This window comes from Scophthalmus maximus, chromosome 8, assembly GCF_022379125.1.
Source record: "Scophthalmus maximus strain ysfricsl-2021 chromosome 8, ASM2237912v1, whole genome shotgun sequence".
Taxonomy (NCBI): domain Eukaryota; kingdom Metazoa; phylum Chordata; class Actinopteri; order Pleuronectiformes; family Scophthalmidae; genus Scophthalmus; species Scophthalmus maximus.
In genome coordinates this window covers 16,324,940-16,352,521 of record NC_061522.1, presented here as the reverse complement: position 1 = coordinate 16,352,521, position 27,582 = coordinate 16,324,940, and the positions used below count along the sequence as shown (strand labels likewise).

General features: G+C 42.9%; 3 protein-coding genes across 7 annotated transcripts; 2 read left to right on the top strand and 1 right to left on the bottom strand.

Annotated features, from left to right (window-relative positions):
- The first annotated feature begins 5 nt into the window (after positions 1-5).
- On the top strand, positions 6-9,147 carry pdcd4b (programmed cell death 4b). 2 transcript variants are annotated; one of them, XM_035636242.1, is made up of 12 exons: positions 6-153; positions 639-755; positions 1,097-1,414; positions 3,628-3,722; positions 3,948-4,061; positions 4,172-4,393; positions 5,526-5,623; positions 6,648-6,762; positions 7,518-7,625; positions 7,976-8,086; positions 8,200-8,339; positions 8,439-9,147. In XM_035636242.1, exons 2-12 carry the CDS (start codon positions 713-715, stop codon positions 8,497-8,499), a joined length of 1,425 nt encoding a protein of 474 aa, XP_035492135.1. In that variant the 5' UTR covers positions 6-153; positions 639-712; the 3' UTR covers positions 8,500-9,147. The 2 variants fall into 2 exon arrangements, with proteins under 2 accessions (XP_035492135.1, XP_035492136.1); XM_035636243.1 differs by lacking the exon at positions 6-153 and adding an exon at positions 262-416.
- bbip1 (BBSome interacting protein 1) lies at positions 9,049-13,368 on the bottom strand. Of its 2 annotated transcripts, none has more exons than XM_035636245.1 (3): positions 13,230-13,368; positions 10,424-10,488; positions 9,049-9,775 (listed from the first exon to the last, which is right to left on the bottom strand). In XM_035636245.1, the coding sequence occupies exons 1-3, from the start codon at positions 13,355-13,357 to the stop codon at positions 9,618-9,620; spliced, it is 351 nt and encodes a 116-aa protein (XP_035492138.1). In that variant the 5' UTR covers positions 13,358-13,368; the 3' UTR covers positions 9,049-9,617. The 2 variants fall into 2 exon arrangements, with proteins under 2 accessions (XP_035492138.1, XP_035492139.1); XM_035636246.1 differs by lacking the exon at positions 13,230-13,368 and adding an exon at positions 11,051-11,224.
- shoc2 (SHOC2 leucine rich repeat scaffold protein) lies at positions 11,906-27,097 on the top strand. Of its 3 annotated transcripts, none has more exons than XM_035636239.2 (9): positions 11,906-12,058; positions 15,761-16,836; positions 17,181-17,318; positions 17,433-17,563; positions 17,984-18,172; positions 19,215-19,337; positions 19,867-20,004; positions 20,883-21,000; positions 22,405-27,097. In XM_035636239.2, the coding sequence occupies exons 2-9, from the start codon at positions 16,134-16,136 to the stop codon at positions 22,611-22,613; spliced, it is 1,749 nt and encodes a 582-aa protein (XP_035492132.1). In that variant the 5' UTR covers positions 11,906-12,058; positions 15,761-16,133; the 3' UTR covers positions 22,614-27,097. The 3 variants fall into 3 exon arrangements, with proteins under 3 accessions (XP_035492132.1, XP_035492134.1, XP_035492133.1); XM_035636241.2 differs by lacking the exon at positions 11,906-12,058 and adding an exon at positions 12,201-12,221; XM_035636240.2 differs by lacking the exon at positions 11,906-12,058 and adding an exon at positions 12,395-12,532.
- The last annotated feature ends 485 nt before the right edge of the window (positions 27,098-27,582 follow it).

The window sequence follows — 27,582 nt, the reverse complement described above, 5'->3', positions numbered from 1 at the left end:
ATTTTCATTGGCTCCTTGCTTTAAAAACTCACGCCCGCTGCAGCCAATCGGAGAAGAAAAACACAGCGCTGCGTGCCTACGTCGGGCCGTCGGTAAAACAAAAACAGTGTCCTGTCCGCGGTCGGAGTTGGAAAAGCCCGAACGCAACAGACGGTCAGTGACCTCATCGTTATGTATTCTTATTTCATCAACAGAGCGAAAGAGAGAATGAGAGAAATAGAGATGCATGTTTTGATACGACAGTGTCGTCGGGGATTTCAGGATTTGCTCGACGCAGCTCGGAGGTGCGCACCGAGCCAGCGCACTTAGTGCAGTTTTATTTTTACGTCGCACTGACGTGTGGGTGTCCACAACAAGAGCGGGGGTATAACAACCCGCCAGACACAACGTGAAGTGCAGGGGTCGTCGGTGCTCAGGTCTGTGAGTCGCGTTACAGGTGCAGTTTAAGACCCCGGACTTTGGCCCTTTGACGCAGTTCGTCACGTTTGACAGGGGACGTTCAAGCTAACGCAGCGTCAGCCATTGTTTATCAACACTTGTGACTTTGAATGAGGAGGGGGGAGGGGAGGCGTTGTTGCCGCATGTTATCTGACGCACGTCCGCTCATTAGATTTCCCTTTGCCTTCGTTTCGTTGCAGGTATCTCTCGCTCTCTCTTTATTTTTTTCCTTTGCACGTTGTCCTGCTGCAAAATCTGCCCTCGACTGTGAAACATGGCAACTGACTGCGAGGCCTGGCTGAACGCGAACCCCGTTGGTAAGTGACAGCGATTTAAATGCTCCATCAGCTGAATCTTCTGTTGCACTGCGGATGTGGACCGTTTTTTTTTTTTTCATTTCCCCGCGCTGCTTGCAGGTGTAGTGGTTTTTAATATGGCTTTGATTTCATTCTGCTGCTCATCCTGCATTCAGTGAGTGACTGCACATCGAAATAGACTGTAGCACAGTTCCTACTGACTCGAACGGCCTTCTCTTCATCCAACTGTATTTGCACATGGCCATCAGTATGAAGTATGAATGCACAAAAGCTGCTCAATCTTTTTTTGGTCAAACAAACTCATGCAAAACATTAACTCTGTATTGCTCACAATCCAACAGAGGCCGAGGACCTGAGGGACTCTTTCTTATCTGGTGATGAAGACAACGGCAAGTCGGTCGTCTCCAACAAAAACATCGATAATGAGATCAATGGCAACTGGGTGTCCTCGTCAAGCAACAGCATCCACGAGGCGCGTCTCAAGGCGAAGGCCAAGCGGAGGCTGAGGAAGAACTCGTCCAGGGACTCTGGCCGGGGCGACTCTCTCAGCGATAACGGGGACGTGGTCAGGGGAACCTCTGCGCCGCCCTCCAGCCCCAAGAGCAAGCTGCTGGACAGAAAGTCCAGACTGGGAAAGGGCAGGGGCCTGCCAAAGAAAGGTAGACTTGATATTCTGAGTCGGCACAATCACCAGTAGGACAATGATGTGGTGTCGTGTAACAGTGTGATACCAGATAGATCATTATGTGTCAGTTTCTCTCAAGTTTCAAATGATTGCCCTTTTTTGCTAGTCATTACTGCGGGTGAGTGAAAAGTTTGGTGTGACCGTTCCCTGTGCTTCAAAGGGAAGGAGGCCGTCATCACGGCCTGACCCACTGTTGTCGCCATCTGCAGGCTTTTCATCTTGGAGCCATAAAGCAATTAGCATGTGGACAAATGGCTCGGTGATCTGGAGCAGCTCACATCCTTTTTTCCACCCACTCTTTTTTTTTTTCTTTCCCCCTTACCATTTGCTCAGCCAAGCTTTTCTAAAACAACGGTAAAGTAACAGAAGTTGCATGTGTAAGTGGCATTATATCACGGACATGAATTTAACGTTCAAAGTGCCTACAGAGATATTTAAGCTGTTTTTAAGTTTAGGTCATGTTGTATTAGTCTCATGAGTTCTAGTCATGTGTTTGATATGTCATCTATATTTGTGCTGCTGAAGGTAAAGAATTGTTTGTTTGTTTTAAAGTGATTTCTATAGAAATATGTTTATATACTTGGCTATTGTGTGTGACACTGATGGCAGTATTGGACATTCAGCTGAAACTGTTAGCTCACTGCGATTCCCTATCCAGTTCATTTATGAAGCCATATGTAGCTGCTCTGATCCACCTCCACCCTGCACCTCACCGTCTTTTCTACACAGCACGGACACACCAGAAACGTACGTGTCAACATCTGATAATCCAGCCGGCTCTCGCTGCAGGTGTCCGTGCATTGATGTAAGCACACGTTGCCTACTTATGTGTGCAGACTGCGGTACTGTTTAGTCACTTTGCTCTTCCCCATGGGCAGGAAAACTGGAGCAAGTGTAGTTTCTCTTGGCACCGCATCTTGTCTGTTTTTCTGGTTACATAACAAAACTGCAATGCCAGCGGTGCCCTGTGATTTGAGCTGCAAGCTCTTCTCTGTGCCGTGCAGGTTTGAAAGACGAATACAGACGATAAGCAGAATCTCTGAGGAGCTGAGCACAAACTAGCGTACAACACGATTTTAACGCTACAGTACAACTGGTTCGCACATCCAATGTGGGCTGCGCTAAATATAGTGGCATGGTACATGTGACATATTGGGTGAGACTAATGGGGTTTAAAGCATGTCGCACAAGCTGCTTTTGGTATTGGGCTTCCTAAACTGTCTGCAATCTGTTGGTGCTGGCCTCTGAGCCAGCAGATGTTTGTTTGTGTAACATGTACCAGGGTGCCACCTCCCCGAATAGAGGGATTATGTCACAGCATGTTTAGGTCTTCGGGTTAAAAGAATTAGCATGAGGATTGGTCGACAATCATACACAAAGATAATGATTTACATAACTTGAGTTACATTATTATATCAATTGTAGTATTGCTGTTTTTGACCATTGGGCAAGACCTAGCTGACGTCTTCTAACTCCTGTTGTAAACTATGGCTGAGGGGTTTTCCTGTTTGACAGAAGGAAGTCAGATAGTAAATGGTTGTGACATAAAAAAAAATTTTGATGGGGGGAGGGGTGTTCATATATCATACATTTCAATGGAGCATCACCAGCTGAAATCTATCGCGTCGTTCGACCTTTTCACCGTAACCACACAAAATGTATCTGTGAGATTTGACCGTATTAGACCTATAATGAAATGATTGCATATATTACAACAATAATCTAAATGTCTCTGACATTTAGGACAACAAAATAACTTGCAGAGCCCCAGAGCTACAGCGTGGGGGCTGTTAAATTCTTAAAATGTGTTTGCCTTGACCTAGCTTCATTTTTTTTTTTTAGTAGGCATTTTACCCTAAGTCACTCATAAGAAGGACATCGGTTAAAAGCTTTTTAATCAGGCATATGTAACAAAAACACAAACTGGGAGCAGCGCCATCTTTCTGTTTCTCAGCATTTTGGGGCATGACGATGTGCTGTGTCACTCTCAACTCCCGTGGTCTCTTATCACAATTGTTCTGAAAAGGCTCATAGGGGTCAATATTTTAGACACTCAACCAGGAATTGTGAACTAATAAAATGAAGTCAAAGCTTGAGTTTCAGGTCATCAAGATATGTGGGCCAATCAATCTTTTGAAAAGGACACTGCCGTTTTGCTTTAACATGATCACTGACCTTTGTCTGCAGGTGGAGCTGGAGGCAAAGGTGTCTGGGGCAGATCCGGTGAAGTATATGGGCCGGAGGATGTGGATCAGAAAGACCCCAACTATGATGAGGCTCAGGTAATGACCGCAGCGTCGAGTGTTTTGAGTAGTATGATTACTTTTAACATACAATATACATCTCACATGTGGAGCCTGTGTTTCATTTTAAAGACATTGTTGATGTTGTGTGGATATTTCTTAAGGTGTAGATTGTAACTCTCCTGTTCTTAACTGCTCCATACTGTACATCTTTTCTATTATTTGTCTATGTAGTGGATAAAAATATCAATAATGTTTTGACAGGAAAACTGTGTGTATGAGACAGTGGTCCCCCCGCTGGAAGAGAGGGACTTTGAAAAGACCGTCACCCCCATAGTGCAAGAGTACTTTGAACACGGCGACACAAATGAAGTAGCCGTAAGTGGCACGACATCATGACTGACAGCGTAACAACGTAACGTAACAATGATTGAACGAGCGTGCACTTGCGTGAACCCATGCCAAGTTACGCCTCTCTCCACATCCAGGAGCTACTTGCCGGACTGAACCTGGGGCCCATGCGCAGTGGGGTTCCCTCACTGGCTGTGTCACTGGCCCTGGAGGCCAAAACCAGCCACCGCGAGCTCACCTCCAGGCTGCTGGCTGACTTGTGTGGACCTGTTCTGTCACACAGCGAAATGGAAAACTCCTTCGACAAACTTCTCAGAGAGCTGCCCGACTTGGTCCTCGACACACCCGGAGCCCCGCAGGTAAGTGGAGTTAAGTGTGTGTGTGTGTGTGTGTGTGTGTGTGTGTGTGTGTGTGTGTGTGTGTGTGTGTGTGTGTGTGTGTGTGTGTGTGTGTGTGTGTGTGTGTGTGTGTGTGTGTGTGTGTGTGTGTGTGTGTGTGTGTGTGTGTGTGTGTGTGTGTGTGTGTGTGTGTGTGTGTGTGTGCGCGCGCTTTTCAGTCTGCACAGACATGAGATCTCTGGCCATTGTCTGTCTGTTCTCGCAAAATGCAAGCTCAGCAAGATACGCTCAACGAGTTATTGGTGGTCCTGCCCCCACACCCCTCCTTTCACTGCCTCATTCAGTCTCACGTTTCGGTTCTGTTCAACTCTCACAGCCCTCTGTGGGTTTAAAGGGCCGTTATGACTCTGCCCCGCCCCCACCTACTTCGCTTCACACTTTCACTCTTTTTTCAGTTTCCCACATACACTCACTCACACTCACTCACTCACACACTCACTCCTCTCTCTCTCTCTCTCTCTCTCTCTCTCTCTCTCTCTCCCCCCTCGTGTGCCTGCCAGTCTAGCCAGAGCCACGGATCAGATGAGAGGGAGCGGCTTGTTGTCTGTACAGAAACAATGGTCTGCGATGAGCGCAGGCTTTGTGGAGGCCAGAAGAGCAAAGCCAGCCCTTTCGATTTCTCTAAATCAGAACTACTGTAAACAAACTCACACACTTTCCCCCTGAGGCCACTGCCTGTCATGTCAGGGTTTTTGCACAGCTTCTAGTTCAAACTGAAAGAGGGCCATGCTTGTGGCCCACGTATTAGTAACAGCAGTGTTGAAGGTCTTTGGTAGTCCACTACTCAGTTTTTTCTCTAAAAAACATACACAGAGTTAATTAATTTAAACTTTCAGTTGGCTAAATTAACTTCATGCCTCAGTGTTAACTGGTAAAATGCCCTTGTACATTAACATCTAATGTTGGTCTTGCATGAACATGAGGCTCATGACATGTAACTCACAAACAACACTCCCCTTTGATTTTAGCAGACACAACAAGTCTAAGGAGACCTTCGGTGAATGGAGTCTCTATCAACTGTCCACCACAACATGGTGCTGTCTAAGTTGTTCGGGGTTGTTTACATTTTTCCCCTTTTGTGCTACTCTTACAGTTGGTGGGCCAATTTATTGCACGCGCTGTTAGCGACCAAATATTGTCCAAGGGCTACATCGAAGGTTACAAGGGCAGAGTTGACAGTGAATACACAAGGTATGTGGTTGTTGGAAAAGCTTTGCAGCTCTTGATTATAGTCTCTTATCATGACACTCTTCAGAGATTATTTCAGGAGATTATATTCTCTGTTAAAGATGAGAGGGGATTCAGTCAAAAAGGTTTTTTTGCATTATGAACAGTTCTATAATTAAATATAGCTTAAAGGATATGTTCACACTTTTCAAGTCTGTCTGAAAACAAAAGTCAGGTGTCAATTTGAACTTTGAATTGGATATTTCCTTGCTATAATCATTCTTCCTGTACATACTGGCAAGTAACTGATCTCATCTTGATGCATGTTGAATGGAAATGAGGGGAAACAACGTCCACAGTCCTCATCCGGTGTACAAATGTATTCCAGTTGATCTATGATGTGATGTTATCTAAGATAACTGATGAAACGAGTAAATGTTTTCCAAAGTTAGTTATTTTATAAAAATTTAAGAGGGCACTCTTGTTAAAAACAATTTGTGTCTGAGGTTTTTTGGGGGATTTTGATGTCTACATGTAACCCATCTAAAAAGCAGGAAGTGCCCCAACCCAAAAACGTTTTTAAAAGAATTCCCCTCTTTGTGTTTCTCTGCAGCAACATAAAAGGTGTATTAAAAAAAATCTAAAGGACTCAGAGAGGCAAAGTCTCATTTTTGCTCAATGTTTTAATACTTCGCTGCATGGCATGAGGGCCCATCTCTTAAACTGAGAGTGTGTTAAGAAGAGAGCTTTTAACAGCCAATATGAAGAGGTGGATTGATTACAGCAGGAAAACCCAGTTTCACTGAATATTGCTCTGAGAGATTGTCATTTGAGGAAGGAGGGTATGAGAGATCATGAGAATATTAACTGAACATGCATGTAAACAGGAGTGAAAACATATTAAAGGAAACAGAAACATCAGTTGGAAAACAGTTTTTACACATTAGAACAGAAGCAGTGTGATCATTTGCAGGTGGTGGAGACATAACATAGGTGGAGGCATAAGTTTGACCCACAAAACCGTTTTTTCAATTTTTTTGTCTCCCAGGGCAGCACTGGATCGGGCTGCAGTGCTGCTGAAGATGACTATGGGTGGGCTTCGAATAGACAACCAGTGGGGGGCAGGCGGGGGCCAGACACCTGTCACACAGCTCATCAAAGAGGTAAATTACATACACGTAGATTAGACTCAAAGACGTTAGTAGTAGACCAGAGGCCTGAACTTACAAAGCAAGTTCAACATACCCAGGATATCATACCGCTCTCTGGCTTAATTGAACTTAACATTGGCCGTCCTGTTCACCTGTACTACGAAGCTGTTTATCATCTCCCATTTATCATCACACATTATTCTGAGCTACAGTGATATATTTAAGACAATAAAACACTGTCAGGAATAAAGTCATCTTTATGTATCTCCCTCTGTTTATGAGAAGCTGTGTTTTAAAACCCTAGTGGACACGTGAAAAGTCTTGAACAGCAACATGATTCCACTTATCTATAAATATCAATTCTTCTTTAATATTGGTCAATTTACTGTAAACGTCCCTGTATAGATCATGTAGAATGTTGACTGTTTTTCCAGTGATCTGATTGGTCAGTAGTTGGGCCGTGACAGTTTTTGATCTGTTATCAAGAACTTTACTTGCTCTGGGGAAGTTTAGTGTTTCAGCAGAAGTTACCATGGTGATTTATCCTGGTTACAAGTGAACCAGCTTCTTAGGACTGAAAACCCAAAGTTAAACCTGAAGTTGCCTTGATAACTGCAAATCCTGCTTCCTAGTATCCTCTGTTTGTATCTATTAATTTTTTGATGTACCTGTCTGGTTTCATGATTGTTTCTTAAAACTCTCTGTAGCTATGATAAAATAAAATACCATAGTTTAATAATTGACATCACCTCATTCTGCCCCTCCAGATGAACCTGCTGCTGAAGGAGTACATCCTGTCTGGAGACAGTATGGAGGCTGAAAGATGCCTGAGAGATCTGGAGGTTCCCCACTTCCACCATGAGTTTGTTTATGAGGTAAATACTGGGCTGCAGTATTTACAGCAGCAACAGAGGCAGTTGTGCAGAAGGCCAACGAAAGAGAAGGAGAAAAGCTGTTCTATACCTGACCAAGAATGTTTGTTCAGCTGAAATATTGCAAAATGTTTTCAAACCAATCCATCATCACCTGAGAACTTGGACCTTAGTTAATCTTAGATTTTCTTTTCTTATAGTCCTCGATGAGGAGTAAACACACCTCTTGTGCCATGTGTTCTGAAGTAAAACCTGTAGATGAATCAACTGTTTTCTGCTGTTGTCTGTGCTTCTAGTAGCTACTACCCAAAGTTCTGATACAGAGCTGTGCAATTTGCTGCTGCTTCCCTCAGGCGATAGTGATGGCTTTGGAGTCCAAAGGGGAGAAAACATTCAAAATGGTTCTGAAGCTGCTCAAGTCACTCTCTGTGTCCTCCGTCATCACTTTGGACCAAATGAGAAGGGTAAGGTGCCACCTGGTGTCTGAATTTGGTACTGTGCAGAACTATTTCACCAAGTCCCAGCTTGTTTGTTTGATAACTTTGAGATTGTGTTTTATGTACTTTTTATTTCACAGGGCTATGGAAGAGTTTATATGGAGATTGCTGAAATCAACATTGACGTCCCCCGTGCATACTTCATACTGGAGCAATTTGTTGATAAGAGCCTCAGTATGGAAATCATTGATGTAAAGTTAAGAGATCTTTGCCCCTGTCGGTAAGTGCACTGATTTTTTTCAGACGCACACCTTACTGTCATCTTTAAAGGAAGATGTTTGAATTTGTGTTCCCGTTAATGTGATTTGTCTCTCGTCAGGGGACGGAAGAGATTTGTCAGCGAGGGAGACGGTGGTGTTGTCAAACTTGAAAGCTACTGAGCAGCCCTTTTTATGTGCCACAAGATGGAGACAATAAAGCTACTTTTTTACTTGCATATTTTTCAAGATAGTTGGGTTCAACTTGTTTTCATTCTAACAGTCAAAAGAATGTACATTTCTGAAATTGAAGTAGGCAAAAAAACACAAAAAACTGCACTTTCAATTGAGACTGAAGATCACCTTCTCAAAGGTGTTTCAATATAAACATTTACATAAGCTAACCCTTAAAGTGCCACACATCTGTGTCAGTCATTCCATGTTGTTTTGTACAGTATTTTCTTGATTTCACTGCCACTTGTGTTTTCTAGAAGAGCATTGTTTGTACAGAGATGACTGGTTTGTGTCAAGAGCTTTATAAGGGGGTATTAAAAATAATTTAAGGGGAGCGCATCAGTTCAGTAAAATACTGACTCCCTAACTAGCTGCTCTTTCTATGATGTGCTCGTCTTTTCTTTTTTCCCCTTTAAATAACACAAAGATGTCATTACTGAAGGTATGAAGACATGAGTACAGTGCAAAAACAAATATCAGTTGGGTAACTTCACAAAATGGTTCTTAAGAGTGTTTATTTTTATATCTCGGCAATACTGGTTTGTGAAATGTACCCCATATTGCTTCTTGTTTGTTCATTAAACCACTGTTAAACAATCAAAGGCTGTTTTTGTTCATGTCACAATATTAACACATGCTACCAACTGAAACATGAATTAACTCTTCCCTACATTCGCTTCAACAAGGAGGTGGTACATTAACATTTTGTTGTATGAAGTGAGGCCAGATTACAGGTAGAACTATACAAATGAAAGGTCTGTAGATGTGCACAGGTCTCAGTAGCCAACCACTCTGTAAAATCTGGCAAGCGATTAGACTTAATGCTTATTGAGCACGTGCAATAGATCATTTGATAATGATTAGTGAACAGGAAGAAGAGCTGAATAGTATTGGAGCTCAGGTGACAACTCTCTACTCCATGTAGCAAAAATTAAACTTCCTCATGTTACATGTCAGTGTCATAAAACTACTGAGTCTATTTGTGCTTAAAAACACCCTGCCTTCCATCTAAAGGAATTTTCTGCCCGTCTGGCTGCTTCTGCTGTTGCACGTCCGCCATTAGGCGGCTACTGTGGCTGCTCCTTCATTGCCAGTTCCTGTTGCTTGACAGCCTCTTGAGCCTCCATATGCATCTTCTCCAGTTTCTCTAGGGTGACTGATTTGAGTGGGAGCAGCTTTGGCTTACACAGAACCATGGTAGGGACATCTTCCATGGATAGCTGCCCTGTGGATGCACAAAAGAAAGAAAAAAATCTCAACATGCAACATGAAATCTCACATTTCTACAACTACATGCCTTTGAAATCCAAAAACAAGAGGTAACTACTAGATTGTTGCTATATATATATATATATATATATATATATATATATGTATGTATTTGTACAAATACATTTATAAATGCGCTATATAACATTTAACTTCTAATAAACACAGCAACTGTGAGAACATAACTGCGACCCCCAGGAAGTGGGGCCCAAAGTTTCATGTAGGCTTGTTATATCTGTAGGTCCTTGGTTATGGCCAAACACTTTCCCAGATTTTTTTATTAATTTAAGTTGCAGCACTGGTCAGTTTTTTCCAAAATCACTGCATGAAACATCTGGATAAGTTAGACACCTGGAACTCTGGCCCTGAACACGTCAAAATGTATTGCACTTGTATCTCTCGAAATTCATTTTTATTCAGCGTTACACTGCCAGAGTCAATGATGCTGCGCAACACGACAGACTGTAAAGAGGGAGCACACACCACAGAGCACCCACTTCCTCATTTTGCAAGCTTTTGCAGATTTCTGAACAGTTCACATGTATTGTGCTCCACAAGCAGCCTTTTGTTTGTTTCTACTGCTGTCCAAAGACCCGGTACAAACCTTGTTTAGGCAGAACTTCTCTGAATATTGACTTGACTTCTGGCATTGTGTCTCCCAAGTGCCTGCTGGAAAAGACAATTGTATCAGTTTACTACATTTAACAGAATCCTATCATGCACACATCCATGAAAACAAAGCATTATGGACAAGCGTAAAAGAAATGGCCAAGATTTAAAACATTGGCACAGTGGGATCACTAGGAAAGCTGCTGCTAATGAATAATGGGTACATTTCCCTCTGATGGGGATCTGACTCATGAACTACTAGAAGAAAAAGGGCAAATTGATCGAGGCTGCATTTCGCAGAATCTGTAGCACAAGCTCAATAGGAACTTTGGCATATTGACATGCAGAATAAATGGAATCAAAATATTGTTTTGCAGTCAGGTGACAACAGGAATATATATATGTAGTTTAGCCACTTCACCCTGCGCTGATTTGTGAAATGCAGCTATTGCAATATGTTTGATGGTCACGTTTTTTATTCGGCCCGAGTTTCCACAAGGCCGTTTTGATCCGGCGTTAGTTGGTGAGTGTCCGAACACATCTGCCCACGGGCCTCGTCGAACGACCGGAGCGACAGAGAGCAACAAATACCGTATGATAGCTCGAACCAGCTAATGCTAACCAGGCGTAGCACGGGAAAGCCAACATCGGCTAGCTCCACAGGGCCGGCCGAGGCGACAGCGTCTTCCTTTTCACCCAACTACCGGTCACGTATAGTCAACACACTGCTGTGTGCTGCCGCTGCCGCGTGGGACCGCGGGAAATACAACACAACGCGGATAAACGTCAACAGTTAGCGAACCCACCTTTTAGCACCGGACGAAGATTACGGCGGTTGTCAAGCCAACGCGTCCACGACAACCACGTGACCTCCCCCTCGCGTCACGTCAGCGTTTGTTCTGACATCTGCAGAACATGGGCACGTGTGCGTCTTTTACACTGAGGGTTTGGCGAGAGAAGGACTTCGGCAAAACTGTTGATTCTCTTTTTTTTTTTTTTACGTGAAATATATATAAGTGAAATATATTCAACAAATACAGCAGGCCCCGAGTAAAGCCAGACAATAAGACAATCCGTCCCACCGTGAGGGAAACTACTGTTACAGCAGGAATACGGCGATGAACACGTTAACATGCAGTATGAACACGAGGAAATATATATATATGTAAAAAACAATACAGAATAAAATAATAGGTGTGAACAGTCATTGCTCATCGGATATTTGCACAAAGACAGTGAGTATTGCATATACAATTTAATAAATCACGCCAGGGTAGTCATTTGAAACGTATATGTCTAATAATGCTTTCTTCTTCTCTAATACACTTCTTCTTCAGGGGTTTTGATCAGCAGCAATCATATATATATATATATATTATATATATATTCATAAAAACACACACACACACACACACACTCTCTCTCTCTCTCTCTCTCTCTCTCTCTCTCTCTCTCTCTCTCTCACTCTCTTGTTTTTGTTTATTTCTAAAAGTCTCGCATAAAAGTCTCGTGATAACAGCGGTTAGGCGTGCGAATGACGCAGTTTGGTGTCAGGGGAGGGAGGGGAGCCGAGCAGCAGTGTAGGAAAAGAGGAGGAAGCGGCGAGGATGGCGGAGTCACACCTCTGAAGGTAAAACAGTTATATTATCACATTAACAGTGGACGTCGTGTCCCCCCCGACTCCCCCCCACCCCCCGCGGCATGGTAACGCGCCGCTCCGGAGGTGATGCCCCCGTCGGGCTCCGGCTCGCGGCGGGTGTTGAAGCCGTCCAAGTGTCATGTCGCGGTGGCGAGTACGAACGCACTCTTTTGTTCAGCTTCGGAATGGCCGCTGTTTTTCACAGTGTTTTCTTTTTTTCCTCGGCTAACGTTCGGCACGGGGACGGCGCTCGGATACGCCGACGCGGCTAGTCCGCAGCCGGCCCGCCTCCGGCGGTCGCTCCGCGGGGACACGGGGTGCCTCCGCCGGCGCTGCGCTCCTCGGGCGCCCGCCGCCCGATCGCGCTCAGCTGGCTGCAGCGGAGGTTTCCCCTTTCTCGGTGGGACTCGCGGCCGACGGGTCAGCGGCTCTGAGCGGGCCTGCACACGGCTAGCCGTGCTCGAGGTAACTCCAACCGCCGAGCACGAGTCGGCGTGTCGGCGGGAGACCCCCGCGCCCTCTTCGCCCGCCCGATACGCTCCATCACACCCGGTCTTAATTGCCATGTTCGCGCCCCCCCCCCCCGGCCGTGGGGTCACTCCTTTCGTGCGATCGCTCGCTCAAACCCAGTTAGCTTGTTTGGCTAACCTGTCCGCTAGCTGGCGTTAGCATGCTAGCGGTCTGCCACAACTGACGTTCGCTTCGCTGTTGACGTTTAGCTGAGCCGCGTTTATTTCCTGCCTTGTTGTCAGTCGTTGGCAGGATTAGCGAGTGCCCCCCCCCCCCCCGCCCCTCGTTTTGGCGGATTGCTAGTCGAAGATGTGAACTGTGCGTGTTTGCTGCCGGTCAGTTTGAAGGCTGCTCTGGCGAATATTAGACGTGTTCAGCCTGCGTGAGTCGGCTAGCGACCGCCGGTTATCTAGTCGATGGGTTCACATGTAGCATCGGGACTGTCCGTGTCAAGGCTGTTCACTGTCTCTCCGGCTCGGTATCACCAGCCCCGGTGTGGGTTTCCTCGGTATTAGGTTCGTGTTGCCGTTTGGTCGGTAATCCGGTCGCACGGATTTGCCGTTGGCTCAAGTAGCCACGGAGCTAGCTGCGTCCAGTGCGGAGGAGCAGCAGCAGCAGCAGCAGCAGCAGCAGCCGGGAGCTGCCACCTCACCTCTGTTTTGGCTGTTTCGCCTCAAATACGAACGCGACACGGACACCGATTCCAGCTGACAGGCCCCGGTCGCTGCTGGTGGCGCAGCAGTGTCCCATCGAGCAGCAACACGGGAGCTGGGGTTTCATCTACATTGTCACAATCTGAATCCATCATTTCATATCACAGCCCCACACACACACACACACACACACACACACACACACACACACACACACACACACACACACACACACACACGAGCTTCACTGTATCCTCAGATTATCTCACACTGATACGTCTCTAATTGGATCCAGAATGCACCGTGATGGACGAACACGAGCTGGAGAACATTAGACATTTCAGGCCTAGGCCTAAATCCACTGGCATTGTCAGATGGGTTGAAGATATCCCTAATGGAAAATTCGTTAGTCTCCGGGCATTAGAATGTCATACGAGTTTGGCCTCGTAGTGACATGACCGAGCGGGTAGTCTGAACCTCGGTGGAAGTCGAACAGTGCGCGCAAGTTTAGTCTCGGCTGGCGTTAACGCTCCGACATGGATTTGGCCACCAGACGCCACGACGTCATCTCTGAAACCATCCCCACACACCTGTATGGTAGACCGCTGTGAAGGCCGATCAAGAGTTCACTTTTGGACATTTGATCAAATTAAAGATATTCAATTGCATGGCCACAAATTGATTCTATCATTTTGTCCTCGACTAATTGGGTTATTCACATCTCTGCACATCCGTTCTCTATTGCTCATATCGCTGAGTCCAGTCATTTCATTCGTGAACAACTCGTGAGCCCTTTCTTAATCCTGTCAGGGATGGGAAAAGTTAGTGAATCTCATGAAGTCCTGGTTATATGGGTTTCTAACATGATTATGACCCACCGTTTTTCCTTCTTCCTTTCATTCTTGTGAAGTCAGAGCTTTTTTTTGGTCACCTGCATTCCTTTGAAAGAGGCATTTGCTTCGATTTGGTAATTTTTTAATGATCTGGACAAACATAGTGTTCTTGCATGACCTACGGGGCTTGTTACAAACTTTTCAGTTGGATCATATACTTTTCTTTTTCTTTCATTTGGTCTTTCGTTAGGTTTACGATGAAAACGTAGGTTTTTAAATGTACGGATAAGGTTTACATTCAGTTTGATGTAAACAAACGGTACTACAGGGCAGGGATGTGGAGAGCACAACCATAAAAGGAAGTTGCCTGCAAAGTTTGGTTTGGATGGGCCCAGCAATTGGGCTGGCCTGGCTATTCTCATTTTTATGTTAATAATTATTTTGTTCACAGACATTTTTTATCATGTAAGGGGTGCTGCTGTTGACCCAACTTTTCTTTTGTTCCAAAGGTCATATGACCTGTTGTTGTGGGGACTTCATGCTTTGAAGGCCACTTCTAAAGATTACTCTCAGCAGTCCTAACCTTTTCACTTAGCTCTGATCCAGAGCCAAACCTGCCTCTCTCTTTTGCCACGGCTTAGCTTGTACTAGTGCTAGAGAGCATTACACAGTCACTGAGGGACAACGGAGACGGAGACTAAACAGAGACCAGTCTCAGACCCGAGACATTCTGGCTCATTTTGTCATGTAAAGATCCCAAGTGTTGTTGGTTTCATTAGGCAGCCCGTTTGAGATGTCAATTTCCAGTGTGATTGTGGCTTTGCTGTCTTTATAGGTGAAGGCTGAATAGCTGAATGTTTAGGTGGGGCTTGTCAGCTTAGAGTGATGTCAACACCCGCTGGGCCATGTTTGTTCAGTAGGAGTAAGTTGGAGTGAGGTTATGCTGAGTACATTCAACAATTTTGTGTGGACTGGCACACGCAGTACTACTTATGTCATGGTACTAACAACCCACCAAACCTGTTGGAAGTGTTTTTTTCCCCCGTCGCAACTTATTAGGAAGGATATTGTCGAGGCTCCTTTTTTATTGTTTTTACACTTTGTGTCAACATGCAGGCTGCAGCTTACACTGCACCTTTAGGCGGCAGGAGGCCCTTCTTAAAATAATTTAAATATATTGGTAATATTTTGCATAGTATCCTATGGTATTATGCATAATATCTGTTACAAGAGGAGTGTCGGTGTGAATTAGTTGTGGCACAAAGGTTTGGACTGGCTCCCATTCAGGCCCTCTCTCTTGCCAGTATAATAAAAGTTTTTTCAACTAACGGCAGTTTATTAGAGGTGTGGTTTTCCTGCAAAATGTCACTAAACCAGGCGCAAAACAAAGAAATTGCCAACTGTGTGTTCAGGCATACATGTCTTTCTGCCACATGTCATCGGCCCTCAAGTTTTTAAAATTGTTTAGTGCTGTTCGAGTTCGCTTTACCCATTGTTCTCACTGTGCCGTACCAGTTATTTAACAGGGTGAAGTGAGGAATTTTTGAATGCTTGCCCACCAGAACAAACAAAGGATTGAACTTGAATTGGGCTTTGAAATCAGAAACTTTCAGACAGACCATTCAACTGTTGAAATTTATAATTTTGAGAATGTTTGTGTGAAAATTCAATTTCTTTTTTTTTTCTCCCCCCAACAGCAAATCTTCGAGGGATTAAAAACAAACAGACGTTGATGACCTTTTGCAGCCTGAAAGAACTTCTGTCTGAAACTCCTGAGATTGTATGCTGTTCAGACACTTAAGCATGTGGCCCATGGATGCCACAATCCGGCTACTTAAAAAGATTTTTTCTTCCATGGCATTTTAACAAAGGAACAAAGTATCAAAAGTCTCCAAAAGCCGTTGGATCACAAGGCTTTTAATTCAAGGATAATCATAAATGTGTGGGCCTGCACAGGGATGTTTTCTTTAAAAGCCTACTTGGCTGTCTGTGTCCCTTTTCCCCCCAAATAAGTAACCTGACAAAAGAGACTCCCATGAGCAACTCTGCAAGAGGCCCGATAACGTCGACATGAGTAGTACTTTAGGCAAAGAAAAAGATTCAAAAGAAAAGGACCCCAAAGGTGGTCCCGCTGGGAAAGAAAGGGAAAAGGAGACCAAGGCTCTGGCCGGCTTGGTCAAGGATGGTGGCAAAGAATCGAAGACCAAAGGGAAAGATGCCAAAGAAGGAAAGAAGGACACCAGCAGTTCAACACCGGGTGTTGCCTTCTCCGTCGACAATACGATAAAGCGGCCAAACCCGGCAGCAGGTACACGCAAAAAGTCCAGTAATGCCGAGGTGATCAAAGAACTCAACAAGTGCAGGGAGGAGAACTCCATGAGACTGGACCTATCTAAACGGTCCATTCACATGCTGCCGTCCTCCATCAAGGAGTTGACGCAGCTCGCTGAACTCTACTTATACAGCAACAAGCTGCAGAGCTTGCCAGCTGAGGTGGGTTGTCTATCGGGCCTGGTCACGTTGGCCCTGAGCGAGAACTCCCTGACCAGTTTGCCCGACTCCCTGGACTCCCTTAAGAAGCTTCGAATGCTCGACCTGCGGCACAACAAGCTGAGAGAGATACCGGCTGTCGTCTACCGGCTGACATCTCTGACCACGCTGTACCTGCGCTTCAACCGCATAACAACGGTCGAGAAGGACATCCGAAATCTATCCAAGCTCACCATGCTCAGCATCCGCGAGAACAAGATTAAACAGCTGCCTGCAGAGATGGGTGAGTAAAACCAACAAATAACTGAAATTAAGATTGGACGAGGCAGACCATTCTGCTTCTTGCCACAAGTGGCCACAGGTTACTGTGGAGTGTAGGTCACCATCACATTATCTTGTGCACTGTCTAATTTTACAATCAGAGAGAGTTCTGGGTATAGAACATGATAAGTTGTGCCAAACTCTGCACAGATCCCACCAAGACAAAAATTGTCATTGACTACGTACTGTGAGTATTGAATATTCTGATTTTGTGAATGGGAGCTTTTGTACTCAGGGTGGGTTACGTTAAAGTCCATTCGTCTTGAAGTAACTAAGTGTGTGTATTTTGTGTGCATCTTTCTATAGGTGAGCTTTGCAACCTTATTACTCTGGATGTTGCCCATAACCAGTTGGAACACCTACCGAAGGAGATTGGGAATTGCACACAGATAACCAACCTCGACCTGCAGCACAATGAGCTCTTGGACCTTCCAGAGACTATAGGTAACAGAAGCTTTTTTACGGCTCGAAAGCAAAGGTTCTGTTTTGTTTTATTTTGCCAGTCTGACTCCATCTTTAGTTCTAAAAATGTGCCAACGGTCTTTGATGTCGTTTCAGGGAATCTGGCCAGCATAAATCGCTTAGGTCTGAGATATAATAGATTATCAGCCATTCCCAGATCATTAGCCAAATGTCGAGAACTGGAGGAGCTAAACCTTGAAAACAACAACATTTCAGTGTTGCCAGAGGTAAGTAGAACTTGGAATTTAATCTCAATAATGAACGCAGACTAACGGTAATGGAAATAATAATAACATTAAGGCTTACTTTCTATTCAACTAATATCAGTTGTTTCCTACATTGCTTTTGACAAATTGACAAACATCAAATTAATTTAAGAAACTCAACCTGTGTTCTAAAATGTATTTTTTTTAATCCATGTATGCATTGGTCAACATTAGCCACAGTTTTACACAAAAATCACAGCACAAAAGACTGTGCAGAAACTCTGCAGGTTTATCTTGAATGCTTATTGTTAACATTCATATATCTTTAGTTCCTGCTTTTGTCTATTTATGACTACTAAGCATACAGTGCCCATAGTGATATAGCGAGGCCTGTCCTGATCATATGGTCTCTGTCATACCTCTGTTTCTGCACTTGACCAGGGCCTGCTTTCAAGTTTGGTCAACCTGACAAGTCTAACACTGGCAAGGAATTGCTTCCAGTCGTACCCTGTGGGCGGACCATCCCAGTTCTCCACCATCTACTCCCTCAACATGGAGCACAACCGAATCAACAAGATCCCCTTTGGTATCTTCTCCAGGGCCAAAGTGTTAAGCAAGCTTAACATGAAGGTACGGACGAATTACCCTCTTCATACTCTTTGCTGTATACTTTGATTTTGTAAAAACTAAAATCAAGGATTGGGGTTACTTAACCCCTAGCCCTGTTATCACAGCATCACAAGATGTTAAAGGTGACCAATTATGCAATAATCCCCTTTTCATTGTTTAGTGCACATAAAGGTGGGTATCTGTGGATCCTTCCAGCCCACAAACTATATATAAAGACCACCCTGTGTTTTTTTTTGTGAGCTGGTTATGTGTAGTAGTAGTAGTAGTAGTAGTAGTAGTAGTAGTAGTAGAATTAGAGTTTACTTTCACTTTCACTAAATGTTTCGACAAATCGCTTGTGTTACTTGCAAAACAATTGTTACACTTGTGGCAACAAGCGTTGTCTCGATCGATTTTGGTGAAGTACTGCAAGACTGTACAGTACGTTGCAGAAACTCCCCCTGCGATTTAACAATTCCTCTGAAAATCACGTACAACGTGATGAGCAGTGCGCAGCCGGGTCACAGACTGAGTGACTGAGTTTGCATTGACTTTGTATGTAATCTATATTCGTGCAAATAATTCACGTCGTGTTAGGTGACGGGCCGCCACAGTCGGGTCAATGAATGGGAAACCCTGAAATCTGAGGTGGTAAATCCACTGTCTTGTTCGTTCAGCATTTCGTACTGTGGCCTTGGATTTATTTGTGATAAAACCTGAGCTGCCACTGTAATGGTGAATATAAGTGTACACTTAAACAGAACAAGATCCATGGATGCATCTTTATTTATTTAAAAAAAGTGAATGTTTGTTCCAACCGTTGCTCAGAGCGAAGACTGTCTAAACAGCACCTCCGTCAACGCTCGTGTTGGCGTCCAACAAGGCATTAAAATATCCTTACCTTGTCACCTGGTTCATGTCCACACTGGTTGTAGTTTAGATTGAAATCCATTTATTGTGGCACCAGGTGACATAGCTGGCGTTGTCCACTGCTCTGCTCATCCTCTTGAACAACACAGTCCTTTTGTTGACATTGTGAATTGTCGTCCATTGTCTTCCTCAGGACAACCAGTTAACATCTCTGCCGCTGGACTTTGGCACATGGACGAGCATGGTCGAGCTTAACCTGGCCACTAATCAGCTGACAAAGATCCCAGAGGACGTCTGTGGTCTAGTCTCTCTAGAGGTGAGTCCTGCATACACACACAGTGTTATGGTAGGAATTGTGCAGGAGGTTTTATGAAGAGATAGAAAGTCTCGGTACATAAATCATATTTTTTTATGCAGCCAATAAGAAAGAATAGCAGTGATTTTGCCCTTATGTTTACACATTACAGCCGTCATCTTGTGAGTGCTAATGGCTGGTGTGATAAACACGGATCGTTGTGCTTACTCTGAATCTTGGCATTAGGTTTTGGGTTTGGTTAGAAAAAAATAATTTCTACTGCACAGACCAATTTCCTCAAAACTAAAGTGACCCAAGTATTGGTTTAAGATGGGGTCCTGCAAGTATTGAAAATATCATGGTTTCACTTGAATCAAAATATTCCAGTTTCATCGTGGATTATTTGACATCCATTGACAGTGATGTGATAATTGTGTCAGGAGTGATGCTTCATTCATTCCAAAAAACAAAAGAAATCAAGCTCAGAAAGTTGTCATGATGCTGAAGTTTCATTTTAGGTATCTTCCTTATAACTTCATTTTCTTTCCAGGTGTTAATATTGTCCAATAATCTTCTCAAGAAGTTACCACATAGTATTGGGAATTTGAGGAAGCTACGAGAGCTCGACTTAGAGGAAAACAAGTTGGAATGTCTGCCTAATGAAATTGCATATCTTAAAGATTTACAGGTAAGTTTTGCAGACATGCAGTTCTCTCCTTTATGCACGTGGCTCTTTGTATTGGTCTTAACAGAATATTTTGAGTTTTATTTTGGAAACCAGGTTTGTATGTGTTGACATCGGAAACGATTACCATTGGAGATACTGGGACACAGTCTAAAATGTTTATCTACTTCAACTTCTCACTGCTCTGGTCTTTTTTGCTTTTTGTTGCATTTCATTGATTCAAAGCTTATTTTCAAGTCATAGTGTGGGCGTGAGATTCCTGTAGGTGGATTTTGAATATTCTGATTTCAGCAACTCCCAGTGAAAGTATCATAAAAGACGCTGCAGCCAAGACTGATGCACGTCTTTAATTATTCAGGAGATGAAATTGTAGGGTTTTTTTGTTTGTTTTCTGATGTATTTTTTAAACAATATCAGATTTGATATCAGTCAAATCTAAATGAAACCCAACCCCTACAGGTTACAGGGTGGAAATATGCTCAAACTAATGAAGGGTCATTACAATGACTAAAAAATTGTGCTTTATTACTCTGTGAATATAGAAATTATTTTAGGTTCAAACTAAGATTTAATGTGCAGGCTGCCTAGCCATTAGATAATCCTCCACAGTTATCATCTGAGGAATTCACAGTGCTGATGCATATAACTAGATGATCAATGTTTTGACAACCAAGGAGACAGTTTTCATGTCCACTCTGTTTGGCGCCTGGGAATGTTAAATGTGTGTCTTGTATCAACAAACCTTGCAGTCACCTCTGCTCTTGCCGAGTTCTATTTTTATTCAATCTTCAGATTTTCATTGTCGTGTGAATGAACTGGGATTTGTGTCACCGAGTAACATGTCCTTCCACAAACTTCCTGTGCTCTCACTCTTTCGTTAGAAATTGGTGTTGACAAATAATCAGCTGACTACGTTACCCAGAGGCATCGGCCACCTCACCAACCTGACTCATCTGGGTTTGGGAGAGAACCTGCTGCAACACCTTCCCGAGGAGATTGGTAAATACTCATTTGATCGACTGCTCAACTTATATCGGTGACGTGCTCAGGGCTGGGAAAATGTTACACACACACACACTATCACAACAGAACTGATCCAGGGACACTTCAATGTGAGTGAACTTGATTCTGTATCTGGGAGATTAGCAGTGAGTGGAAATTCAGATAACTTGGCTGATTGTCTAAAAAACACAATGTGACTTTTGGCACAGATCTGTCGAAAACGGTGATAGCTTTAAAACTCTTGTGCAATTTAAACTAAACACAAACATTTTATCACTTTGCTCTCATTCAGAGTTGTGTGTGGTCGACAAGGAATCCCACCAAAATAAAATCACTTTTCATTACTCTTCTTTTGACTTAATTTACTTGTTGCTGTCTATGGAGAATGTTCCCGCATTGTGTAAGACCTGAACATCGCATGTCTGTCAGCAAACAGCTCAACTACCATCATTTGTTTAAACTTTTAGGAAAATCAAATTTTCCAACCCAACAAAGCAGTCATAGCTTTTTGTTTTATTTTAAGTGTATCATAGTGATGAGAGCTAAACTTATCCATCAGGATTTAAGAGCTTAGCAGTCGTCATGTCCCACCTTCTTTTCCTCCGAGTGATTGGACCAACCTGGCTCAGCTGGTCACTGCTGAAGTTAAGAGTTAAGACGGAGATTAATATGGTCACAGGAAGGATCTGAAGGTGGACGTATTTTTAGAGTATTTAGACCTGTCCCAGAGCTTGGCAGTATTTTGGTCGTCTCTCCTTCAGATCTCATCCACGCAGCCTTATCATGTTTTTCCTGGGGTGGGACAAATAACTGATACTTGAACAATTATAGTAAATCAAAGCTGATGATTAGTTAATATACAGAAAACGAATCACAAAAACGATTCTAATGGTCAATTAAGCCTTTTAGCCATTTTTAAAGCAAAGATACCAAACTGATATTTGCAGGTCATATAAGATGGTAAACTGAATATTGAATATGAGAGTTTTGGACTGATGGTCTGATCAGACAAGGATTTCGGAGTCATCACCCTGTTTCTAAAGAATTGTGGTCCTTTGATCCCACACCCTTTTTATCCTACCATAGATTAAATGGTAAATCACGGAAAAATAGGATTATCAATTGTGAAAATAATCCCAAATTGTCTCGCAGACCTGAGTATCACGATTCAGTAAATTATTTTGTGATGCATTAAGTCATATCACTGTTTCGTTTGTATTATAACTTGTGTTTTGATATATTAAGATGAAATTTAGTGTAAGCGTAGAATCAAGAGTGGTAAGAGGCACTTCCTTGTTCCCATTTATCCTATTCAGTTGATTTGTGCTGTTTCGGAGGGTGTTTATTTCAAACCGTTTCCCTGGATGATAGAGTTTATTCCCGCCTGATGTCTGTCCTCAGGTACACTGGAGAACCTGGAGGAACTGTACCTCAATGACAACCCCAACCTGCACAGCCTCCCGTTCGAGCTGGCCCTCTGCAGCAAGCTGTCCATCATGAGCATCGAGAACTGTCCCCTCAGCCACCTGCCGCCCCAGATTGTGGCGGGGGGCCCCTCCTTCATCATCCAGTTCCTCAAGATGCAGGGACCGTACCGTGCCATGGTCTGAGCCAAGAGCAGCTCGATCCCAGTCCCACTTTAACTCCAAACCCTCCACTTGCTCTGCACCCTCGCGCCTGGCGCCCCCCCACACCCACCATTACGTGTATCTTACACTGTAAAGCAAACGAGACTCTCCACAATCAGTGTCGAGAGAGGAAGGAGGAGGAAGAAGTGAGAAAAAAGGTCTTTCACTATCCTCGGGCAGACACAAGGTGAATCTTTGGAGACCTGACTTCTGTGTTGCTCCAGAGTTTATCACGGTCATTTTAGGACCCCGGCCACCCCCTGCTCGTCCTTCACTCCGAATCATACAGGAGGAAAAAAAATGTCCATCTCTTTGCCAAAACTGAAGATATATAAAGTTATATATATTGAGTAACTGTGAGCTAAGTGGCAAGTCTTTTAACCATATAAACCATGCTCCCATTGCCAATGTATTTACAGTAACTACAAGCATCTATTATGTGAGCAAGGATACAATTGTATGCAAAAACAAACAAAAAAAGTCTTTTGAACTTCACATTTACTGCTGCTGCCGTAATTTTAACTGTCATCTTGTCATATTTTCTTTTGATATTCCCTTTTTTTATCATCTTCCTCAAGATAAATTATGTCAATTGCTTTTTGACCATAGAGAACAAAGGTCTAATGATGGTGTGTTCCTTTTTTTTCTTTTTTTTCAATCTTTCATGATTTAAAAAAAAAACTGTGCCTATGTTTAGGAGTGATCGAGTGGTTCATTTCTAAACACAATTGTCCATGAGAATACAAAGATATAAATTATTTCCTTTTTTTTATTACTGCTGTTTTGACTTTTTTTTTTTTTCATTTTTGCTGTTGCATTAATCTGTTAAAATGGGCGATATCAGTTGTAAAATAGGTTAATTGGAGATCTTTTTATGAAATAGCAGCAGTGGTTGTTCAGCATTAAGCTAGTAATGTACACATATGAGAAATGCCAATCATACACGCTTGGGGAGGACAAAAAGAAAAGTAAGTTGGGACTTGAACGGGCGGTGCCACGACCCCAGGGTCAAAAATGCATATGTGATGGGATAAGTGCTAGGAGATGCTTTTGTATATGTACACAAGTCCTGGTTGTTGCCTTGGGTGCAATTTTAGTTATGTTTACTTGTTTTATATTATCTCCAGTGTTGGGCTGCAGAGCTGTAATCCAGTTGATCATTGACCAACATATCAAGCGTTTTTTAAAAAGACGTGATCTGGGTCTTTGGAGCTTGTGGTGAGTGCATCACAGCTTCAAACAAGATTTCATAATAACCGGTAACAGGTAAATTCTTGACACTTTTTTTGTTATTTTTTTAACAGGGTCTCCCAATAATCTTAATTACATTCATTTTGTCCCACACTGTCCTAGCAATGCTGCTGCTCTCATGCACTTTTGTTTAAAATACATTGGCACCCACTATATTTAGGCAACAAAAAAACACAGTAGCCTCTCATTGGTTGTTTTTGAATGGGGGCATTTTTTTGTTTTTGTTTCATAAATAAGTATTTTATCCGTTAATTTGTATCAATTTGAATATAAGTTTCGAGTTTCCCAGGCTCAGAATATACTAGTAATTTTCTTTTGGGGAAGTTTTATCCTGTCAAACATTGGTTTCAAATTCCCATATCCTGCTTCCTTCATTGCAAGTGAACTGGCTTACTGCAGGTCAGTTCAGCATAATGTTTTATTTCAAATCAATTCACATTGAGTGTTTACGATTTTCCTAAATGATGAAATGTGTATTCAGTTAGTATTATTTCAAATGTGTGTACATTAAAAGCCCCAACAAAAGGTTAATCAAACCAAACCTTTTTTTTTTTCTTGAAAATGTGTTGCATCCCGACTCTATATCCAATCATGATTCTGTTTTGTATTGAAATGTCTGGGTCTACTATTTCTTTGCAGCAGCTTTGGTGTGTTTTGTGTGAGCTGTGGTCCGGTCTCCTGGGCGATGAGCGCCACAGTGCTCGGAGGGGGCGGGTATATATGGGGGGGGCAAATGTACCGCTGCTTCTAATTTACCAGCAGAACTTGTTGCTGCTTTTCGTGGACTGATACATATGCTGTACAAGGCGGAGGGGGAGCTGGGGGGGGGCAGGAGGTGGGAGACGATCCACTCCCGATACAGACTTTTATTCGGAAAAACCCTGGCGAGGGACAAATCCACTGACCTTTTTTCAAATCGGCCTGGTGGTTTTCTCACAGATCAAATCGTTTGGACACAACGATGAGACGACACAACAAGGTGCATATTTGAGCTTAATGCAGTTACAGTACAAGACTGTCGGAAAAAGACACACAAATAAAAAAAATTGTAAAAAGGGCTTTCTGTGTTCATGCTCAACAACACACCGGAGGCATTGCATTCCTGGTTTTCTATAAAAGCTTTGGAAGTTTCTTTTTGGTGTATTTTATTTACTTTTAGCTGTAAACAATTGTGTGAAAATGCCTTCAATGAGTACTGGGTGAGATGTGCATTAGGTATGCAGCAACAGCGCTGTGACCCATTTTTACATTCAGATCTCTGTTTTTACTTTTTTTCATGTGCCATTCTGTAAGGTTGAGAATGCCAGTGTATGAAGACGCAGAGGAGGATGATGATGATGATGATGATGATGATGATGGGGGACGGGCAGAAACTGGACAGGGCTAATGGACCGGAGAGCATTTATCAGATCCTGGAATGTAGTTCAAATGTGTTGTGGAGGAGCTGGACGTCACCGACTGGCCCGCTCAGTTCAAGGTGCGACCTGTTGGATCAAAGTGGTGACGATGTATTGCATACTGGCGCATCCTTAACAATCGGGAGTGTAATTGGTGGTTATTTTTCTATCGTCTGTGACTTTTAGGCCGTGGGGAGCATCACAGAATCAAGTCATTTCGCACCTTAAGCTTTTCTTCTTCTTTTTTCCCCCCCTCTCTCTCCCTCTGAATCGTACAACTTGTCTTTTTCTTGCCTGGTTGTTTTGTACAGGAACCAAGCATGTTGGACACATTTGACATGATTTGTCTGGGTCGGAATCAGGCGTTTTTGCATAGGGGACTTCGATCTAGTGGCTATTTGGTGTATCTGCAAATGCTCCCTTTTTGTATATTGCAAAGGGTATCGAAGCATTGTGTGGCAATGCTTATCCTACTTAATCTACATTGACAAGCAGCCTTAATGGTCTTTTTTATGTGTTTGGCTATTCCTCGTGTCTATGGCCACTGACTGTACTTGATGACAAGCAACTGGTTGTTACAATGTAAATTTGGAATCTAATTTCTTTCTGTCTTATTTTTCATTTTACTCTGTACAGTGATCTGACGTTACGGTAGACTCAGTATTACAGAATCTGTAATGTGATGAGAGTTTTACAAAAAGACAAATGGTGTAATGGAAGGTAATGCCATTATGCTACCAAGTGGATGTGCATTAGCTTTGCGCCTCACTTGTCTTTGGCATTAAAGGGGAATTCCACTAAAACTGACTTGCATTGTTATTCTGCAAAAGTAGATCCCTTTTTTTAACAGATTGATTTTTTTTGGTCTTTTTCATGTTTTTCTCCATAAGTCATATCAGACTTTTAGTCATTAGATTGTGAGATCAGGGGAAATAAAAGTATGTGACATCAGCTGTAATAGTATGAGACTGTTCAGAATTTAATTTAGACATAATTTTTATTATCAGAAAGAAAAATACACTTAAAGGTTGTTTTTTTTTTACCTCATCTTGAGAGCACATAAATACATAAATGTTCACTTTCTCCCCAATCAAAACAAGCCAGTTTTGTTGGAACAGCCCTTTAATGTGATTTCCCACTGCCCTGTATACCACTCACATGCACGCGCACCCCCCCCCCCCCCAAGAGCTCACACACTGTACTCTGTACTATCTCCATACATTAACTTGACTGCCTTATGCGCACCAAGCAGAACCTTTGACCATATGATTTAATCAACCAAAACAGATAATCATTTCCCCCCCTTTTTAATTTCTTCCTTTAATGTCAATAAAGGGATCTGGGTCCACAGATTGAAGCAGAATTGTTGAGTCTGTCGTCTCTTGGACGAGCAGATGCAGACATGACTACCTCTTTGTGAGTCTCCAATCCTAAACCACAGTGACCAAGATCCCGTCTGAGGTGTTTCTGCCTGTGTACATACTGCACAAAGCTGCAGGTTGGCAGCAGGACCTTGGATTTGGACCAGCAATTCAACAAGAGTTAGTTGTATTAAGCATATTTCTGTTGTTTTTATTTGGGTTATATGCCTTTACTAAGTATTATTTGGCAAATGAAAAAGAGGGGGAAAAACGACTGATTTGTGAGCTTTGCTGTAAATGACAAACCTTACCGATGCCGCCCCATTGTAAGACAGATATCCTGAAACCCGACCGGTTGCAGAGTGCTACTTTGCGAGTGCAAGACCATGTTTGGTGATGTTCTGTATGTACATACATCTTTTTAACTGTAATAAACCGATAAATATTTACAAATTTATCATGCGTCGCATCTGCATAACTCGGTTTCACCGAACGCCAGGGGAAAGCATAGGACAACAACAATAAGCTGCTGGAAAACTAAACAGTCGCTAAGCAGGTGGTTTCCCCTGCCTCTTGTCTTTTCACGCCTGGAAAACATTGATCCTTTTTATGTCCACGTATCTATTGAGATGGACACCATGGAAGTACTGCCTTTAGTGCAAAGGGGAATATTTTGTTAGTGTAAAAAGAAAATTGAATTTTTTTTCTATTCATATTAAGTTTAATTGTATAGCTGATGTTCAGTTAATGACTGAATGGTATCAACTGATTTAGAAAAGATATTTTTGATAAAGGATGTCTTAGAAAAAGAAAGTGTTCAAAAATTCAACTTGGCGCATGTGAAAAGACGCAGGGAGGCACTTCGATACACTGTCCTAAAAATGGTTTAATAATTACTTAATTTGTTTCAGAGGGAATTTGACTGTGAAAAACTGAAAATGC

What these genes read in the sequence shown, in the direction of transcription:
- bbip1 (XM_035636245.1), bottom strand. Translation starts at nt 13,357, where the DNA reads ATGAAACCCCAGCTCCCGTGTTGCTGCTCGATGGGACACTGCTGCGCC. An exon ending in GCGAAACAGCCAAAACAGAG is followed by an intron (nt 10,489 to 13,229) that starts GTGAGGTGGCAG and finishes TGTCTTTTCCAG; the next exon opens with CAGGCACTTGGGAGACACAA. An exon ending in AGAAGTTCTGCCTAAACAAG is followed by an intron (nt 9,776 to 10,423) that starts GTTTGTACCGGG and finishes GTGCATCCACAG; the next exon opens with GGCAGCTATCCATGGAAGAT.
- shoc2 (XM_035636239.2), top strand. Translation starts at nt 16,134, where the DNA reads ATGAGTAGTACTTTAGGCAAAGAAAAAGATTCAAAAGAAAAGGACCCC. An exon ending in GGACCTTCCAGAGACTATAG is followed by an intron (nt 17,319 to 17,432) that starts GTAACAGAAGCT and finishes ATGTCGTTTCAG; the next exon opens with GGAATCTGGCCAGCATAAAT. An exon ending in GTGGTCTAGTCTCTCTAGAG is followed by an intron (nt 19,338 to 19,866) that starts GTGAGTCCTGCA and finishes TTTTCTTTCCAG; the next exon opens with GTGTTAATATTGTCCAATAA.
- pdcd4b (XM_035636242.1), top strand. Translation starts at nt 713, where the DNA reads ATGGCAACTGACTGCGAGGCCTGGCTGAACGCGAACCCCGTTG. An exon ending in GCTGAACGCGAACCCCGTTG is followed by an intron (nt 756 to 1,096) that starts GTAAGTGACAGC and finishes ACAATCCAACAG; the next exon opens with AGGCCGAGGACCTGAGGGAC. An exon ending in CCAACTATGATGAGGCTCAG is followed by an intron (nt 3,723 to 3,947) that starts GTAATGACCGCA and finishes ATGTTTTGACAG; the next exon opens with GAAAACTGTGTGTATGAGAC.